This window comes from Hyperolius riggenbachi, chromosome 11, assembly GCF_040937935.1.
Source record: "Hyperolius riggenbachi isolate aHypRig1 chromosome 11, aHypRig1.pri, whole genome shotgun sequence".
Lineage (NCBI taxonomy): Eukaryota > Metazoa > Chordata > Amphibia > Anura > Hyperoliidae > Hyperolius > Hyperolius riggenbachi.
This window is the reverse complement of record NC_090656.1, coordinates 130,332,792-130,354,028: the sequence shown is the minus strand read 5'-3', so window position 1 is coordinate 130,354,028 and position 21,237 is coordinate 130,332,792. Positions and strand designations below refer to the sequence as shown.

The 21,237-nt window shown below is 43.7% G+C and overlaps 1 protein-coding gene across 3 annotated transcripts in view; it reads left to right on the top strand.

The window, feature by feature from the left end:
- The window catches only part of PHRF1 (PHD and ring finger domains 1), a 131,955-nt gene extending 129,373 nt beyond the window's left edge, over positions 1–2,582 (top strand). For all 3 annotated transcript variants that reach the window (XM_068260267.1, XM_068260268.1, XM_068260269.1), the window contains exon 20: positions 1,894–2,582. In XM_068260267.1, coding sequence (XP_068116368.1) covers positions 1,894–2,043 — 150 coding nt within the window. In that variant the 3' untranslated portion in view covers positions 2,044–2,582. The remainder of the gene's footprint in view (positions 1–1,893) is intronic.
- The last annotated feature ends 18,655 nt before the right edge of the window (positions 2,583–21,237 follow it).

Sequence of the window (21,237 nt, the reverse complement as noted above, 5' to 3'; positions counted from 1 at the left end):
CATCTTGTGGCCAAATAGTAAACTACACCCTACACATTTTTCACATACAAATAAATGACTTTTACACAAAAAATTAACTCATTACCTCCCACACTCCCCATTTTTTTTTTTTTTGTAATTAAAAAAAAATTCAAAAATTTACAATTAAAAAAAATACATAATTAGTTACCTTAGGGACTGAACTTTTTAAATATTTAAGTCAAGAAGGTATAACACTGTTACTTTATAAACTATGGGCTTGTAATTAGGGATGGACGCAAAACTGAAAAAAATGCACCTTTATTTCCAAATGAAATATTGGCGCCAAACATTGTGATAGGGACATAATTTAAACGGTTTTATAACCGGGACAAAAGGGCACATAAATTTCATGGGTTTTAATTACAGTAGCATGCATTATTTAAAAACTATAATGGCCGAAAACTGAAAAATAATTTTTTTTTTCCCCACATTTTTCCTATTTTCCCATTAAAACACATTTAGAAAAAAATAATTCTTGGCATAATGTCCCACCTAAAGAAAGCCTAATTGGTGGCGGAAAAAACAAGATATAGTTCATTTCATTGCGATAAGTAATGATAAAGTTATAGACGAATGAATGGAAGGAGAGCTGAAAGGTGAAAATTGCTCTGGTGGTCAGGGGGTAAAACCCCTCAGTGGTGAAGTGGTTAAAGGAAACCTGAACACAGTTTAAAAAAAAAAGTTTCACTTAACTGGGGCTTCTGCCAGCCCCCTGCAGCTACCCAGTGCCCGCGCCGTCACTCACCGATCCTCCCATCCACCGCGAAGGCTAAGCCACTGCGCCTGCCCAGACCTGGCCGCAGTGGTCGTCAACTTGCAAGTCAGTGCTACCAAAACTTAGCCACGACGCAGGCACAGGGCGGCTGCAGGGAGCTGGCAAGAAGCCCCGGGTAAGTAAAACTTTTTTTTTAAAACTATCTTTAATGGTTTGAGTGTGGCACTTCTCTTCATTTAATCCAATGCTACCTATTCTTCTTAACCAGCTGGGCGGTATGGACGAGCTCAGCTCGTCCATCACCGCCGGAGGCTGCCGCTCAGGCCCTGCTGGGCCGATTTTCATGAAATAAAGAGCAGCACACGCAGCCGGCACTTTGCCAGCCGCGTGTGCTGCCCGATCGCCGCCGCTCTGCGGCGATCCGCCGCGAGCAGCGGCGAAAGAGGGTCCCCCCAGCCGCCTGAGCCCAGCGTAGCCGGAACAAAAAGTTCCGGCCAGCGCTAAGGGCTGGATCGGAGGCGGCAGACGTCAGGACGTCGGCTGACGTCCATGACGTCACTCCGCTCGTCGCTATGGCGACGATGTAAGCAAAACAAGGAAGGCCGCTCATTGCGGCCTTCCTTGTTTATTCTGGGCGCCGGAGGCGATCGGAAGAACGCCTCCGGAGCACCCTCTAGTGGGCTTTCATGCAGCCAACTTTCAGTTGGCTGCATGAAATAGTTTTTTTTTTATTTAAAAAAAACCCTCCCGCAGCCACCCTGGCGATTTAATCAGAACGCCAGGGTGGTTAAAGGAGTTATCGGGGAAAATGAATAAAATAAGTGCTACTTCGCGGGGGCTTCCTCCAGCCCCAAGCTCCCAGCATGTCCCTCGCCGCACCTCTCCCCGCAGCTTGCTCCCACTCCCCGGCGATGATGTAAGGCCGACCTCCAGGTCGGCCTGTGCTGCGACTGTGCGAGCGGCGCTGTCAATCACCTCCACGTGGGCCGGAGCAGACTGCTCCTGCTGGGAGCTTGGAGCTGGAGGAACCCCCTGGTAAGTAGCACTTATTTTATTCCTTTTCCCTGATAACTCCTTTAACTCCTGTTTACAGTACATAATATGCAGGTAGGCTGTTATTCAATCTAACCCAAATCCTTTTTTTTTTCCACCCTCAGATCTGCCACAGCAAAAGTGGTGAAATCAATCCAGTCAAAGTGGTAAACCTGGTGAAAGGCTATGTGGACAAGTACAAACATATAAGGAATAAGAGTAAAAAATCGGGTTCAATAGATGATCATTTCTTGGGAAGCGAATCACCAATATAAAGACTGTATTCTCAGAATAAAGAATATATAGATGACGTAGACTGCTAGATGTCAGAGGGTATCTGCAGTGGAGAACTTGCAGAAAGATGACTGTGGACACGCTCTATCTTTCATGACACAGTGTTTTGTTTAACCTAATAAATTCATGTTGGAAATTTTTTTTTATGGTTTTCATCCATGATGCCATATGTCATTCACTTGTTTGCCAGCATATATGTCACTGTTCCGCAGTGGCCCGTCTTTAGGCCAAGACTTGGAGGAGATTCTGAACAATGACTTGTCTACCCCTTGGCCTCAAGACTGACAGTACTGTGGATGCTGTTGTCCTTTTCCTCAGCGCTAAAGAAGGATATACAGAAGGATACGTTTGTAACAACTATTTTTGTTGGCTATGGATTTACTTTCCATTGCTCAAGGAGGAACCAAGAACCTTGTGCTTTATATTCAGAGCAATGGAAGATAATGTGCGGAAATAAAGATTTTGTCCTTTGACAAGCTATTATGTATAAAGGACAGTTTATAAATTTAATTTTAATTGATTTAATGTTTCTTTGTTTTAATGTGTGTTTCTCTTGCCAAGAAGCTCATGTCATGGTGACCCACAGCCTCTGAACCTAGTGTGGTTCATGTGTAGTGCTGCTCATGGCAGCCTTCCAGCGGTTTCTCCTGTGTATTTAGTATTAAAGCCCTACTACTGTCACCAATAGAAATACCATCACTAAATCTGGAGGGCTGTATTCTGAAACTTCCATACAGCAGCCAAATGTGATAAACGCCACGTGCCTCCTTCGCAACAAACAAATTGGCTGCCAGTGTTAAAACTATTAAACCAGGTTGAGACCTGAAGTGGAGCTGAACTCTTGCACAGGACAGAATGAAAGCATAGAGAAATGCACCCTGTATGTATTTAGAGAGTTTGCCACGCCTCACCTGTCAGAACTTCACAATGTGTGTGGGGACAAAGGCTTTTATATCCCGGTGAAATTAAGGTCTATACAGTGATTTGGTGAATGTTACACTGCCACCAATAATGCTAAGTGAAGAGGAGGGCATACGACAAACATGTTTTGATTGAACCTGGGCTAAAATAATAACTTAAAGAAAACCTGTACTGAGTAAAAATATTTAAAATAAACACATGAGGTAACTTCAAATGAACATTACATAGTTACCTTGCCATCCGTTCCTCTCAGAAGCTCACCATTTTCTTCTGACAATAATCCCTTCCAGTTCTGACAATATTTTGTCAGATCTGAAATATATCAGTTGCTGTCAGTAAAATATCAGTTGCTGTCAGTTATAGCTGAGAGGAAAACTGATGTACCAGGTAATGTCCATGTTTCCCTATGGCTCAAGTGGGCGATGTTACAGTTTAACTGTGTGCTGACCAGAAAGCTGTTATGGGTAATGGCCATTTTCAAAATGGAGGACGGAAAATTCCCTTGATCACAGTGAACAAACAGGACGCGGGAGAGGAGAAAGACACTGAGGAGTAGACTACATGGAAGGTAAGTATGACTTGTGTATGCTTATTTTGACTTTTAATTTTCAGTTCAGGTTTTCTTTAAGGGAGTATTTGCTCACTTAACCACTTCACCCCAAGGCGTTTTTTTACCCTAACGGACAAGAGCGATTTTCACCTTTCCGTGCTCATCTCTTTCTTTTTTTTTTGTAACACTGTTTTTATTTAAAGGATAATGCAACTTACATAGATCATTTAAAACTTTTGAGCAGCTTATTATTATCCAAAGTACACGTTGAAAACTACTTGGAAGTAGAATATAGTGTATAATCATAACAGATATCCATATAGTTGATTCATAATAATGAAACAAATAGAATCAAGAACATAAAAATAAAGAAAAGATAAAACTAATAGCATAGAGAAGAGTTATTGTATGTATATTATATTGTAGGTCTAGAGATAGTATGGGTTTGGTCTGGTCTGCCCTCACTTTTTATTGTGTAATCAGATATATAGAGGATAGTAAATAGGTCCCATAGTAGATGTACATTACTTGCATATTCAGGGTCATATAGTTCCAGTATTATCTATAAGGGCGGCTATCTATCGATATGCTATTGGTGTTATCGAGCTATATGATATCAAGGGGGGGATATAATTCGAGAAATAGAGTTCCCATGAGTTCCATATTTTTTCATGTTGAGGTTCAGTATCCCTAAGAAGAGCTGTGAGATATTCCATAAGTTTAGTCCACTGTATTTTAGCTATGATTTTAGGCATGGTTGGAGCCTCATTATTACGCCACTGCGATGCTATAGCTAATCTTGTGGCTGTTAGTATATGTGTGGCAAGTTTCATAGAATGTCGCCTAGTACCAGGAACAGGTTTGCCCAGCAGCATATGGAAAGGATCCAAGGGGATGGAGATATTGGTTATGTTCAATATTAGAGCTTGTATGTCAATCCAGAGTGGTTGTATAATTGGGCAAAACCAGAAGATGTGCTCTAGTGTGCCCAGATTATTACATCCCCTCCAACAATTGCTTGAAACATCGGGATACATTTTTGACAACATATCAGGAGTTCTGTACCAGCGAAATAAGATCTTATAAATGTTTTCCTTCACTTGGGTACACATCGAAGTGTGTTTAGCATTGTCCCATATAGCTATCCAGTCATCCGAAGTCAGAGATTGACCAACAATATGTTCCCATTTAGACATAAAAGGGTGATTTGGTTTGAGACTACCCGATTTATCTAAGAGCAGGATATATATTGAGGAGATTAGACCTTTTTGATGTCCCCTAGTGTCACAAATACGTTCAAATGGGGTATGGGTAGGTATAGGAGTCACTCCTTTAGTATAGGTTTTTAAGAAATGATAAATTTGGTTATATTCCATATGAATTTGTGTGGTGAATGTTCTTTTTTCCTCTAGTTTACCTTTTGTAATAAGTTTACCAGTAAGAGTATCCGTCCATTTACTGAGGGTATAATACTTAAAAGTAAACCATCGTCCCATAAAATCCTCAGCAGTACCTGGGAGAAAGGCAGGATTACCTAGGATCGGGTATAAAGGGGATATTGAGGATCTGAGATTAGCGGTTTGTGCTGTAGACTTCCAAATTTGCAGAGTGAACTTAACGGTGGGTAGCAGTTGGGTTGTAGGGATTTTGGGGGGAGTTTGAGACCATATTAGGGCAGATAAGGAGATTGGGTATATACTCTTTGCTTCTATAAAGCCCCATTTAGTATGAACCGTGAAATCGGACCATTCTGGCAATTGTCGTAGGTGAGCCGCCTGGTAATAGAGCTTTATAGATGGTACTCCTAAGCCTCCTTGTTCCCTGGAGGCCATGAGAACAGATGCTCGAACCCTGGGGCGAGAATTATGCCATATAAATTTCAAAAAGGCTCGTTGTAGTATTTTAAATTGTAAGGGGGGAACCTGGACAGGGAGAGTTTCAAAAAGGTATAGAATCCGTGGAAGGATATTCATTTTCAGTGAATAAATCCTACCTATCCAAGATATCTTATATGCCGTCCATTTATGGAGGTCTTGTAGGATAGAGTGTATTAAAGAGGGAAAATTCGCTTTATATAGGGTAGAGTAATTAGGTGTCAGATAGATACCGAGGTACTTTATAGCGTGTGTTTTCCATGTGTAATGGAATGAATGTTTCAGGTTGCTTAACATAGTTGGGGGTATCTTAATGGGGAGTGCTTCTGTTTTTTCTTTGTTTAATTTAAAGCCTGAGATAGATTCGAACTCCTGTAGGACTGAGTGTAGGGTGGGCAGGGAAATAAGCGGTTGTGTTAGCGTTAGTAGGATATCGTCCGCGAATAGTGAGACCTTGTATTCATGAGAGCCCTGTTTTATCCCTGATATGTTTGGGTTTTGTCTGATGGCACACGCCAGGGGTTCAATACTAATTGCAAATAGCAAGGGAGATAGAGGGCACCCCTGGCGTGTGCCATTCCGGATTGGGAAATTATATGGGGAAGCAAATGGGAGTTTAACCGAGGTAGATGGAGAAGAGTACAGAAAATGAATTAATTTTAGGAAGGGTCCCTCAAACCCTTGATGTTCCATGACCTTAAATAAGAAGGGCAATGATAGTCTGTCAAAGGCCTTCTCTGCGTCCAAGCTAAGAAGCAGAGAAGGCCTTCCAGATCTGTTCATTAGTTCTATTAAATTAATGGCCTTTCTAGTGTTGTCACCAGCTTGGCGGCCCATTATGAATCCTACCTGATCGTTGTTAATCAGGGATGTTAGAATGGGGTTCAATCGGTTAGCTAATACTTTAGTAATTATTTTAAGGTCAGAGTTGAGGAGGGATATTGGCCGGTAGCTTTGTGGGAGTTGGGGGTCTTTTCCTTCCTTGTGAATCATAGTAATTAAAGAATTTAGAAGTGAGTGAGGCGAAGGTTTTCCTTCCATTAGACTGTTAGCTAAGTGGGCTAAATGAGGGGCAAGAATTAGAGAATTTTTTATAATATGAATATGGTAGACCATCCGGTCCTGGGGCTTTAGATGCGGGTAACAGTTTAATAACTTCCATGATTTCTATGATCGTTATTGGGGTGTTTAATTGTTTGAGGTTGTCCTCTGTTAGTCGTGGTAATGATAGTTGGGCCAAGAATGAGTCTATTTTAGAGGAGTGGGTTGCGGGGCATACAGGTTTAGGGAGATTGTATAATTGTGTGTAATAATCTGTAAAGATTTGCGCCACTGTCTGGGGATGGTAATGTACCGTATCATGATTGTCTTTCATAGAATATATATAATGTTGCGAGGATTTTGGATTTAGTTTACGGGCCAGAATAGTATGAGGTTTATTGCGCCTCTCATAAAAAAGCTGTTTTGTCCATCTCAGGCTTTTCTCTAGTTGTGTGGACTGAAGTGTCTGTATCTCATGCTTAATAGTTTGTATCGTAGAATAATTTGCTTGAGTAGGTTCTTTTTTATATAGAGTTTGAGCCTTGGAAAGGGTCAAATGGAGGGTTGAAAGTTTGTGTTGCACTCTTTTTGCGCTTGGTGCTCTCTGAAATGAATAATCCTCTCATAAATGCCTTATGAGCTTCCCACATAACCCCAAAGGATGATACTGACCCAATATTTGTCGTGAAATATGATTGCAATTCGTCTGCAAATTGGGATAAGAGGTCCTTATTCTGTAATAAGTTCTCATTCAGCCTCCAAAAGGTTGGTTTATGAGTATATGAAAAAAGATCTATTTCTGTAGTGACTGCTTGATGATCTGTCCATGCAATTGGATGGATCTCGGCCGTTTTTAGTAGGGGTATTGTGGTGGCCGTGGTGAAGAAGTAGTCAATACGAGAGTTAGATGCATGAGGAGGAGAGAAAAAAGTGTATTCTATGAAAGTAGGATTAGAAATCCTCCAAATATCTAGTAGTCTATATTGTCTTAAAAGAATTCTAAATTTGCGAGAATTGCGATCATGAGTGGACCTGGTAGTTGAGTTAAGGGGGATATAGCGGTCTTTAATAGTGGAAAAAGCTAAATTAAAGTCCCCTCCTACTAGAAGGGTTCCTTCAGTATTTTTAAACAATTTTCGAAAGAAAGAATTTAGGAATGATAGTTGGTTATTGTTGGGGACATATACGTTGGCCAAGGTAATAGGCCTCCCTGCTAAAGATCCAGTGAGTATTATAAAGTGGCCATTTGGATCGGTAACAGTTTTGGATATTTGTAAGGGAAAGGTTTTCTTATAGATAATAGCTACTCCCGCTTTTTTCTTGGGACCAGAGGCCAGACACACCTCAGAGTATAGTTTGTTGTAGAGACGAGAAGAGTCGTCTTTGCGTAGATGCGTTTCTTGCAAAAAAGCCAAATCAATATTTAGTCTCTTCAAATCTCTAAACAATGAAAACCTTTTCTGTGGTGTGTTAAGGCCTTTAACATTGAGAGTCAAGAAATTAGCCATAATCGGTTTGAGCTGGAATATGCACATACCTAATAAGGGCAGACCAGTTAGACCTTTTAAATACCAATTTGTTGGTATACATATACGTGTCAACATGAAAAACCTTAAAAATTAAGAAAAACAATTGACAAAACCATAACATTGTAGAAAGCCAGTTATCAAAATGAAAGCCACTTTCAAACCAGCGGCTATATGTACAGGCAGCATAAAATTGCTGCCAAAGTAGAGAACTCCCTGAGTTGGTCATTTGCCATAGCAACTGGTCAAATCGAGGGAGCATCTCTCGGAGGCACAAACGGGTGACCAAGGTGGCATATTGTATTATGAGAACCAAAAATAACATCAGTTAGTTGGTTGGGCTCGAATCTGCCGCCTATGAAAAGATGAAGATGGATATAACCGGGAAGCTTATGTCTCTTAAGTCCGAAAGGGCGGTTTCACATATGTTAGACATTTGAAGAATCGTTCCCCAGAGACATTCATTACAGGATAGGGGGAAATCGCTTATGTAAGTGTTTAAGGATTACAACCAAGGTGATTGAGTTCCAATTAGTGTAATGAAAACGAGGAAAAAAAAAACAAGAGGAAAAATCTGAAATGTAGGGTTTAAGTTCAGGTTGGTTGATCTTCCATTTCCTCAGATCTATCTGGGAACGTAATACTGCGTATGGGACGTTTGGTCCATTCCGAAATATGTCGTATTTTCCGTGGTGGTGAGGAAGTCGGAGGTGAGCGGGTCAAGGAGGCAGTGTTAGTGGGGAGCCTGAGGCCTAGTTGTTTGAGGAACATGGGGGCGTCATCTAGATCAGAGACAGATAAGATTAGTCCTTGCTTGTTTACAGTGAGGCGAAAGGGGAAGCCCCATTTATATGAGCTATTCGCATCTCTGAGTAGCTGTGTTACTGGCTTAAAGAGGAACTCCAGTGAAAATAATTTAATAAAAAAAGTGCTTCATTTTTACAATAATTATGTATAAATGATTTAGTCAGTGTTTGCTCATTGTAAAATCTTTCCTCTCCCAGATTCACATTCTGACATGTATTACATGGTGACATTGTTACTGTGGGCAGGTTATGTAGCTGTTTCTAGCTGCTCTGGCTGTTACAGACAGCTTTAAACAGCCATTTCCTGTCTGTGAACATTGTTACATTGTGGCAGTTTGCCCAGAGTACCGCGGTATTCAGAGCCTCTTGTGGGAGGGGTTTCAGCACAAAATTAGTCACACAGCGCCCCCTGATGGTCTGTTTGTGAAAATTATTGTATTTCTCATGTAAAAGGGGGTATCAGCTACTGATTGGGATAAAGTTCAATTCTTGGTTGGAGTTTCTCTTTAAACGCTCTCCTTTTTGCCAGTGTGATTAAGGATAGGTCATTGTAGATAGCGATCTCTTCCCCTTTAAATGAGATAGTGGAGGTATTCCTAAGAGCTTTAAAAAGTGCATCCTTTGCTTCAAAGTAGTGTAGCTTAGCTATGATATCCTTGGGTCTCTGTGAGCCCGGCTGACGTTCCCCCAGGGATCTATGAGCTCTATCTATTCTCCACATTTCGTCTGGTATATCAGGAAGGATAGTGTGGAAAAGTTCCTTAAGATATTCATGAATCTGTTCATGTTTTAAAGAGAACCCGAGGTGGGAATTACTAATACTATTGGGGCACAGAGGCTGGTTGCGCACACTAAGACCAGCCTCTGTTGCCCCATCGTATGCCTCCATGTCCCCCCTGCTCGCCGCTATAGACCCCGCAGTGCTGGCGACACGCAGCGTGTCGCCAGCACAATGTTTACCTTAGCGCTGTCTGTCAGCGCCGCTCCTCCGCATCGGCGCACCCGCCCGCGTCACTTCCCTCCTATCAGCGCAACCAGCCTCTGTGCCCCAATAGTATTAGTAATTCCCACCTCGGGTTCTCTTTAAGGCCATAGAGACCCCCTTGATGCGTATGTTTTGCCTCCTTTTCCTGTTTTCCATGTCTTCCTGTGCTGTACGCAGAAACTTTGTCTGTTTGCATAAGGTGTTGTTCCTCTATTAGATCAGCTTGTTTTATATTGATAGCTTCCAGTTTTTCCTCTAGGGCATGTGTGCGATCCCCCAGCCCAGTAATTTCAGCGCGCAGCTCCTTTACAGCTGTCATTATTACGGTCTGTAGGGAATTATGGAGGCTGAGGTAGTGTTTGTCTAGGGTAGACTGAAGAAGTGCCGCTGTGAGGGGCTGTGTGTCTCCCTTTACACTTGCCTGGTCCGTAGGTTGAAGGTCCTGTGGATCTGCGTGGTCGGCGCCATCTTGGCTGGGAGGTGGGCACAAGAATTTTTCCATAGCGCCAGCTGGAGCAGCGCTTTTAGAGCCCCCTTTGTGCGCCATAGTATGCTGGGGTTGATGCTGGGGATGTCTCGCACTAAACCGCCCGTCTGGTTCCCGGTGGGAGCGGAGAAAGCAGCTGATATCGGCGGCGGTAGACGGAGCTCCCTCGCTAGGCGGCCGTCTTGCTCAGCTCGCGCATGCGCCTCGTGCTCATCTCTTTCATTTGCCAATAGCTTAATGACTACTAATCACAATGAAATGATCTATATCTTGTTTTTTCACCACCAATTGGGCTATTTGGGGTTATTTGTTTTCAGTAATTACTTTATTTTCTATGCATTTTAAATGGGAAATACAAGGAAAAAGTGAAAAAATACACTATTTCTCCAATTTCATCCCTTATTTATTATTTATTATTATTATTATTATTTAGTATTTATATAGCGCCGACATATTACGCAGCGCTGTACAGTGTGTATATATATATATATATATATATATATATATATAGTCACTAACTGTCCCTCAAAGGAGCTCACAATCTAATCCCTACCATTGCCATATGTCTATATTATGTAGTGTAAGTACTGTAGTCTAGGGCCAATTTTTTTAGAGGTAGCCAATTAACTTATCTGTATGTTTTTGGAATGTGGGAGGAAACCGGAGTGCCCGGAGGAAACCCACGCAGACACGGAGAGAACATACAAACTCTTTGCAGATAGTGCCCTGGCTGGGATTCGAACCAGGGACCCAGCGCTGCAAGGCGAGAGAGCTAACCACTATGCCACCGTGCTGCCCCTATGGTTTTAATATAAACACTGCTACTGTATATAAAACCCACACATTTTATCTGCCTATTTGTCCTGGTTATCACAAGATTTTATCCTTACTACAAAATATGGTCATTTGGAAATTAAGGTGTATTGTTTGGGGGTGTGTTTTTTCTTTCACTATTTTCACATGCATGCGGATGCTCGGGGATGCACTTACACGCGCGGGAGCAGCACTGTCTGACTTATAAAAACATCCTGGCGCCATTAAGAGGCTCTAGCAGGTAGTTTTTATAAGTCAGCATGTCATTAAGTGGTTAAGTTATTGGACTAAAAATGTAAAGTTTTTGTACAGGCTCTTTCTTATGCAAATATGTGTAAAATATATTATTCGCAGTGCACATAAACCAGTATTCCACTATTATCTTTTTACCTGGTTAGCTAGATTTGGTTTGCAATGCTGACCTCTTTTGTCAGTGTCAGATGCTGCTTGGCTAGGATAAACAGCAGTCTGACACATCCAGATTTCTTCCCCACCTATATGACCTAGTCCAAAAAAAAGGCAAAAGGGTTAAGATCAGTGACTAATGTCTTCTTATCTTGTCTGGCTTTTATCAGTACACTGTTCCAAGGGTTGTATGTATTATTACACCCTGAGCAGAGTGAAGTAGAAGTCTTCAGAAATGTAGCTCTAATGTTGGTTACAGTGAGTTAGGCCCTATTTCCACTAAACCCCAATCCAGGCCTAATCTGCAGTGTTTCCCTGCATATGAAAGTGGCGGGGAAATGCTTCCTATCTACCTAGTGGCATGCTGTCCAGGTTGCAGTGTTAATCTTACTATAACCATGCATGCAGAATGGACTCCTAGTGGAAACCGGTACTAAATCTCCCTTTAGCAGGAGAGGGAGGAGGTGGCAGGGGTCATGTGATGGCTCTGTGTGAGTTAGCAGCCTCATACTGTGCACTAAAGGGAACAGCTACATATAAAATGGGAACTGGACGAGTAATGGAAAAGTTCCCCATTTATTTCTATTAACCATTAAAAATCTGGAAGTGTGACTTAAGACTTTGATAGAAAAAGTCAATTGTATGAAAAACGGTATCTCAGGTCTAGATATACCTGCACATTGGCCGGTGCCAAGTCTCAGCTGGACTGCCCGTACAGCTCGTAAAGCATCAATAGTAGAAAAGAGACGGCACACCACTGGCTCTGCAAAATTGCTGTGTATTGGCGAACAAACACTACATGTTACGGATCATTGATCCTTCATCAGGTGTATAACAACAGTGAAATGTGTACAACCACATATAAATACACAATCAGGTGTGGCCCACCACACCCTACTCAGCTCCACCCACCAAAACATTTAACCATTTACACATTTAACCCCCTGGTCCATAGCGCATAATGTCCATGAGGATATATCACATTAATGTAAACAAAACTGGTCAAATGGCACTCCAATTTGGCTACCAACAAGCTTCCATCAAAACTGACCGTACTTTCTGGCACTTCCCCTCAAGGACTGCCACAGAACCACCTGTGAACAAACATGGGGTTATAAGTACTACATATACCAATCCATCTAATACCAAACATATGGTTTACAAGACATCCTCAATCTGAACTCAGATTGGCTTTAAGCTGGTATCACCCATTAATATTGTTTGCTATTAAAAAAAAAAAAAGCAGAATGAGTTGGGAATCTGCAATAATAAAATATTGCAGAATAATAATAGACTACTTCCATGTACCATGACTTCACTATCACTTTTCCCCCTCAAATTGCTGAATAATAAACGATTCTTCCAATCGAAAGAAAGGAAAATTACATTTATTTATTTTTTTTGTAGATGAAGTTGGTGATTGGCGTTTGAGTCTCTCTTTTTTTTTTTTACCCTCTTTATCGCTGGGCTAAATAAAAATTAGCAGTGGTGCGCAGAGAAAATGTAATGATTAAAAAGCTGAGACTTGGTAACACATACGCTCCACAAATGCACTTGAGCTAATAAAGCGCCTCTTCATTGACTAACATAGGGGAGAAATTGCATATGCCATTGCATTGTGCACATCATCATGTGCCATTCCTGCAATGCACTGTATCGTCTATGTTGCATTGCAACTGATGCCATGTGAATTGCTCAAAGACTTTGAATTGCACCATGTTACAGTGTGTGTTGCAAAGCACAGTGAATGTAGCTGAAATGTCAGTTTGTGAGACAGGTCCAAATATTCCCATTTATGACAAGGGGGCCAGCATTTCCTTGTGACCTACACTCATTAAAGTGAACCCGAGATAAAAACAATTATATTTATCCCCCATCTCCTAAAAATAACTTTTTGTAGGTATCCCATAGATTTATATTTAAAGGAAAACGTTAATACTCTATGTAATAAAAAAAAAAAATTCAGATATTCCCTGTTAAAGCATACATACCTATTAAAACATTTAGGGCTTGATTCACAAAGCGGTGCTAACTGTTAGCACGCCTGTGAAAATCCCCTTAGCACGTCTAAAGGTGCTTTTCGCGCGCAAAACTTTATGCGCGTAAAACTACGCGCGCACTGCACAGGGCGCTCCGCGCGAAGTACCCATTAAAGCCTATGGGACTTAGCGCGCGCATAGGACTTTGCACGCGATCTGATTGAGAAATCCGGTGCTAACCTACTTAGCACCCTGGTTAGCGCGCCTAAAGACTTTAGACGTGCTAAGTAGGTTAGCACCGCTTTGTGAATCAAGCCCTTAGTGTCATCTGTCAGCCGCTGCTGTTTTGCGAATGATGTTCTGTATTTTTTTATTTTTTTCCGTACAAGACGAATAAGTGCCCAGCAGGAAGAAGCAGAGTGCTTCAAGCTGTTCCACCCTGTCTCCTCCCATGTACTGCTGTCGTGTCACTGCTGACATCCTGCCCCCTTGTGTGTGCTCCTGCCGATGACTCATCCCTGAGGGGCAGAACACACAGTAAAGAGAGAGCTGTGTTCAGGAGAAGATTCTGCACATGCTCAAACCTAATGACCTCTTGTGCACGGCTTTCTGAGTGAGTGCACAATGTACGTGAATGCCGCTATGACCTGGAAGTACATCCAAGGTCATGGCCATCTTGGGACCGAAGGATAAAAATAAAATCATATTTTACTATTAAAGCAGCGGCTGGGAGCAGTGAAAAAGATGAACTTGATAAGTTGACACAAGTAAGAATCAGGTGATATGTTTATTTAATTTCGGTTTTATATATTTTACAGATCTGCTTTAAACATTTACAAAGTAGAGTGAATGTTTTGTTGTCTCTGCGCTGTGGCAGCCTATTAAATGTCACTAAATGAAAATACATGAACTATTCACTTTTTTTTTTTTTTTAAATCTCCCCCTGCTCTCAGAAGTTGTATTCTGCCAGGAAAACTTTTATGGCTGTACTTTGCTTATCAGTGATGTTTAAAGGGGAACTTCAGCCTAAACAAACATACTGTCATTAAGTTACATTAGTTATGTTAATTAGAATACATTGGTAATATAATCTCTTACTCACCCTGTTTTAAAAGAACAGGCAATGTTTGTGATTCATGGGGGCTGCCATCTTTTTGGTTGAAAGGAGGTGACAAGGAGCAGGAGACACAGTTCCAACTGTCCTGTGTCCTAATTACCCCTCCCAGCTGCACACGCTAGGCTTCAAATGTCAAATTCAAAATGTTAAAAAAAAAAATTGCGCCAAAACAGCAGAACGAGAACAACAAAATCAGAAATCCCATCATGCTTTGCACAGCATAAGGGAAAAACTGCCCGGGCAGTTTTCTTCTGTGCAGCTAAAAATGAGGCTTGTATAAGAGAAACAAAGTACTGATGCTGTGAAACTGTTAAAGAAACACAATGCCTTTTCAGTGCTGCTGAGTCGATTTTTAGTCCGGAGGTTCACTTTAATATATTTCCTACAAGGTACCGATGAGACAGAAGCTGTCCCTTTGATGCCTAGAAATGAACTCTTTCAGGCAGCAAAATAAAACAAGTAAAACAGCCTGGTTATTATGTTTTGCACTGCACATGCACATGTTTATCTCATGTCACATGTCACCTTGGGTCCACTTTAAGCCCAGGTCTATCCTCAACCCTCCCAGCTAGCACATTCCAACCTTATATCTGATTAGCAGACGCCTATCGCCAGTCATGTGCAATGGTATACACCCTTTGTCTGCCATATCAAATCTTGCAGGAATTGCATACATTTAGTAGCATTCAGGTGGAAGGCTTCGGTCGGACATAATCGTAGATTATGTCACTCAACAGGGATGCCGCGTGCAGGTACAGCCCCCACATGGTCCCCTCCCTAACCACTCACCTATCAACCGCATCCTGGAAGCTGCAAAAAGAAAATTAAAACCACAAAACACTGGTTCACATGACAGTCAGGGGTCCCAGAATTAGAGATGTCGCGAACCTCCGATTTTCGGTTCGCGAACTGTCGCAGAAGGTTCGGTTCGCGGAAAAATTCGCGAACCGCAATAGACTTCAATGGGGAGGTGAACTTTGAAAAATAGAAAAAATTATGCTGGCCACAAAAGTGATGGAAAAGATGTTTCAAGGGGTCTAACACCTGGAGGGGGGCATGGTGGAGTGGGATACATGCCAAAAGTCCCGGTGAAAAATCTGGATGTGACGCAAAGCAGCGTTTTAAGGGCAGAAATCACATTGAATGCTAAATTGCAGGCCTAACGTGCTTTCAAACATCTTGCATGTGTATACATCAAACAGGGAGTGTAATTAGAGTACTGCTTCACACTGACACACCAAACTCACTGTGTAACGCACCGCAAACAGCTGTTTGTGTAGTGACGGCCATGCTGGACTACTGCGCAACATGGCGTGATTGCTCTTCCTCACTCAGTGATGTCAGGTAATGTGTGACTTCCTTCTCAACTTTCCATGGCATTGTTAAAAAGCTTACGTTTTGTTTTTAATTTACATTTTCTACTTGCTGTGTACTTGTTCAGTACCGCTACAATGAGAATCCTGTGGAGGCGGGCAAGTCTGCCATTGTGACCCCGGGTAATGGTCGGGGAATGAGAGGTTTGAATCCGGTGTGGAGCCTGAGCAACGGCTACCACTACACATCCAAGGAGGGCAGCGGGCAGGCATGCACGCCCGCCCGCCCCGAGGTAGTGACCAAAAATAACAATACAGGAGGAGGACTTTCGAGGCCCTGCTGTGTATTTGAAATGAATGTACTTTAAATCCTTTAACGAGAACCAGTTATGGCGGGCAAAGATGACACCACATTCCTTTCACGAGAATCATATGGAGGCGGGCAAGTCTGTCATTTGTGACCCCGGGTAATGGCCGGGGAATGAGGGATGGAATCCGGTGTGGAGCCTGAGAAACGGCTACCACTACACATCCAAGGAGGGCAGCAGGTAGGCATGCACGCCCGCCCCGAGGTAGTGACCAAAAATAACAATACAGGAGGAGGACTTTCGAGGCCCTGCTGTGTATTTGAAATGAATGTACTTTAAATCCTTTAACGAGAACCAGTTATGGCGGGCAAAGATGACACCACATTCCTTTCACGAGAATCATATGGAGGCGGGCAAGTCTGTCATTTGTGACCCCGGGTAATGGCCGGGGAATGAGGGATGGAATCCGGTGTGGAGCCTGAGAAACGGCTACCACTACACATCCAAGGAGGGCAGCAGGTAGGCATGCACGCCCGCCCCGAGGTAGTGACCAAAAATAACAATACAGGAGGCGGACTTTCGAGGCCCTGCTGTGTATTTGAAATGAATGTACTTTAAATCCTTTAACGAGAACCAGTTATGGCGGGCAAAGATGACACCACATTCCTTTCACGAGAATCATATGGAGGCGGGCAAGTCTGTCATTTGTGACCCCGGGTAATGGCCAGGAAATGAGGGATGGAATCCGGTGTGGAGCCTGAGAAACGGCTACCACTACACATCCAAGGAGGGCAGCAGGTAGGCATGCACGCCCGCCCCGAGGTAGTGACCAAAAATAACAATACAGGAGGCGGATTTTCGAGGCCCTGCTGTGTATTTGAAATGAATTAACTTTTAATCCTTTAACGAGAACCAGTTATGGCGGGCAAAGATGACACCACATTCCTTTCACGAGAATCATATGGAGGCGGGCAAGTCTGTCATTTGTGACCCCGGGTAATGGCCAGGAAATGAGGGATGAAATCCGGTGTGGAGCCTGAGAAACGGCTACCACTACACATCCAAGGAGGGCAGCAGGTAGGCATGCACGCCCGCCCCGAGGTAGTGACCAAAAATAACAATACAGGAGGCGGACTTTCGAGGCCCTGCTGTGTATTTGAAATGAATTAACTTTAAATCCTTTAACGAGAACCAGTTATGGCGGGCAAAGATGACACCACATTCCTTTCACGAGAATCATATGGAGGCGGGCAAGTCTGTCATTTGTGACCCCGGGTAATGGCCAGGAAATGAGGGATGGAATCCGGTGTGGAGCCTGAGAAATGGCTACCACTACACATCCAAGGAGGGCAGCAGGTAGGCATGCACGCCCACCCCGAGGTAGTGACCAAAAATAACAATACAGGAGGCGGATTTTCGAGGCCCTGCTGTGTATTTGAAATGAATTAACTTTAAATCCTTTAACAGGAATCCGTTATGGAGGGCAAGTCTGCCATTGTCACCGCGGGGAATGAAGATTGGATTGCGGCCCGAAGTGGGAGCCTGCTGAGACCCATGCTGTAGCTGCCCTAACCGTGCTTTGCAGACCAGGCATCTGTGGTCAGATGGACCCTTGAGCCAGCGGAAGACAAACCAAGTCGAAAGCATTTGCCAAGAATGTTTTACGGAGGGCAAGTTTTTTTGCCCTTTTTTTAAATTTTTTGAAAATGATAGATGGTTATATTTTTAAATTGTTTGAAAGTTTAGATGGTTGTATTTTTAAATTGTTTGAAAGTTTAGATGGTTGTATTTTTAAATTGTTTGAAAGTTTAGATGGTTGTATTTTTAAATTGTTTAAAAGTGTATCCATTCTTCCTCCCCCCAGCCACGAACAATACCATGGGAACGTGGAGCCGCAGAAGCCCCCTGTGACGGCTGCCACGGTTGTTCTCCGCTGCTTGTCTTTTGAGGGGTGCTTCTTTTCCTCAGGTGTTCTTGCCATAGCTGTTTGTGCCTTCTCTCCAGGTGCCTTCGTAAAGCACTTGTCCCTACGTGACAGTTGGCCTTTCCACGGCTCAATTTTTGCTGGCAGAGACAACAGATGGCTTTGCTCCGATCTGAGACACACACGTGAAAAAATTTCCAAACCGCTGAGCCCCCCTGGGGTGATGGCGCTACGGTGGCATCAGCAGCAGCTGACGTTGAAGGGCATGTGTGCTCCCTGGCCATAGCTGGCGATACATGGCACCGGACACTGCCCCCAGCTGTTTCTAAGGACGAGCTCCCTCTGCTTCTATCATGGAGTTGTCTCCTCCTACTCCTCTCTGACTCCTCCTCTGAACTGTCCCCCTGGTCATCTCCTCTACCGGGAACATATGTGGTATCCGCATAATCGTCATCATAATCCTCCTGGCCAGCTGCGCTTTCCTCAGACACCTCCTCAAGTGCACCAACTTCAGGTGGTCCACCATCATCCCCATCCACACACGTTACGTCAATACTATCGCCACCTAACTCAGACGTATGAGGTGGTGTACCTGCGCCTTCTTGTTGTTGTTGCAGTAGTGGCTGGGAATCAGTGATTTCACCACCACCACCAAATAACTCCTGCGAAGTGTCAAATGCAGCGGATGTGGTGCTTGTTGTAGCGCTGGTGGCTGCGGGAGATGAGGTGTTCTGTGTTAAATACTCAATCACCTCCTCACGAATTTGGGAAGTGATGGCACGTGCCTTCTTCTGAGCACTGTATTTTGGGGCAGGTCCGCATGAAATCACAGCAACACCACCTCGCACAGCCACAGACCTGCCGGTGCCTGGTGGCCTTCCTCTGGGTCTGCCTCTACCTCTTCCTCTACCTGGTTTGTCCATTTTGTCCATCTCGGGGGTATGCTAGCTATATGCAGTGAGGTGGGTTCTCACTCAACACAACAGGTAGTTAGATGCAGTGAGGTGGCCAGGTGGGTTCACACTCAACACAACAGGTAGTTAGATGCAGTGAGCTGGGTTCACTCAACAGTAAAGGTATTTAAGATGCAGTGAGGTGGGTTCTCACTCAACACAACAGGTAGTTAGATGCAGTGAGGTGGCCAGGTGGGTTCACACTCAACACAACAGGTAGTTAGATGCAGTGAGCTGGGTTCACTCAACAGTAAAGGTACTTAAGATGCAGTGAGGTGGGTTCTCACTCAACACAACAGGTAGTTAGATGCAGTGAGGTGGCCAGGTGGGTTCACACTCAACACAACAGGCAGTTAGATGCAGTGAGCTGGGTTCACTCAACAGTAAAGGTACTTAAGATGCAGTGAGGTGGGTTCTCACTCAACACAACAGGTAGTTAGATGCAGTGAGGTGGCCAGGTGGGTTCACACTCAACACAACAGGTAGTTAGATGCAGTGAGCTGGGTTCACTCAACAGTAAAGGTACTTAAGATGCAGTGAGGTGGTTTCTCACTCAACACAACAGGTAGTTAGATGCAGTGAGGTGGCCAGGTGCATTCACACTCAACACAACAGGTAGTTAGATGCAGTGAGCTGGGTTCACTCAACACAAGGCTAGGTATATGCAGTGATGAGGTGGGTTAAGTAAACACAACAGGTACTGGGTAGTTAGATGCAGTGAGCTGGGTTCACTCAACAGTAAAGGTACTTAAGATGCAGTGAGGTGGGTTCTCACTCAACACAACAGGTAGTTAGATGCAGTGAGGTGGCCAGGTGGGTTCACACTCAACACAACAGGTAGTTAGATGCAGTAAGCTGGGTTCACTCAACAGTAAAGGTACTTAAGATGCAGTGCGGTGGGTTTTCACTCAACACAACAGGTAGTTAGATGCAGTGAGGTGGCCAGGTGGGTTCACACTCAACACAACAGGTAGTTAGATGCAGTGAGCTGGGTTCACTCAACACAACGCTAGGTATATGCAGTGATGATGTGGATTAAGTAAACACAACAGGTACTGGGTAGTTAGATGCAGTGAGCTGGGTTCACTGAACAGTATACAGTAAAGGTACTTAAGATGCAGTGAGGTGGGTTCTCACTCAACACAACAGGTAGTTAGACTTAGATGCAGTGAGCTGGGTTCACTCAACACAACGCTAGGTATATGCAGTGATGAGGTGGGTTAAGTAAACACAACAGGTACTGGGTAGTTAGATGCAGTGAGCTGGGTTCACTCAACACAAAGCTAGGTATATGCAGTGATGAGGTGGGTTAAGTAAACACAACAGGTACTGGGGTATATGCAGTACTGGGTAGTACAATGTGCAGCTCCCTGTCACACACACAGGCAGTCAGTCACTGAATGTGCTGGGCTGCTGGCAGTGGCACACACACTATCAATTAGCAAGGCTGTGCATGCAACAAAAGTGTCAGAAAAAAAATGTACAGGTTGAGCTCTGAAAAGAGCTGTTGCTGGGTGCTTTAAAAGCAATATTAATCAGTCAGGAACAAGCAAAGCAGCCTAGAACCTAACTAATCTGTCCCTAAGAGAAAAAGTCTGCAGCAGCTGTCCCTTTCCTCTCTCTAGCAGGCACACTAGTGACTGTAATGGCCGCCGGAGGCTGCCTTATATAAGGGGGGGTGGGGCTCCCGGTCTTACTGTAGCCTGAATGGCTACAATGTGCCTGCTGACTGTGATGCAGAGGGTCAAAGTTGACCCTCATAGTGCATTATGGGGCGAATCGAACTTCCGGAAAAGTTCGCCTGGCGCAGGTGAACGCGAACCCCCAATGTTCGCCTGGAACCGTTCGCCGGCGAACCGTTCGGTACACCTCTACCCAGAATCTGTCACAGACCGGGACCCCTAAACTACCATGTGATACCCAGAGGGAGCTACAGGTGAGCCCTGGACCTCTCGCCACCAGGGGAATCACCCTCACTGCCTCTGAACAGAATGCTGATTGCAAAACACAAAAAGCAAATGCATACTCCCAGATAGCATATTCCTACCTTATATCTGATCAGCAGATGCCTGTTGGCCAATCAGGTGCAATGGTATACACCCTTTGTCTGCTGTATCAAAGCTAGCAGGAATTGCATCATTTAGCAGCATTCAGGTGGTGGTTGCTTTTCTTG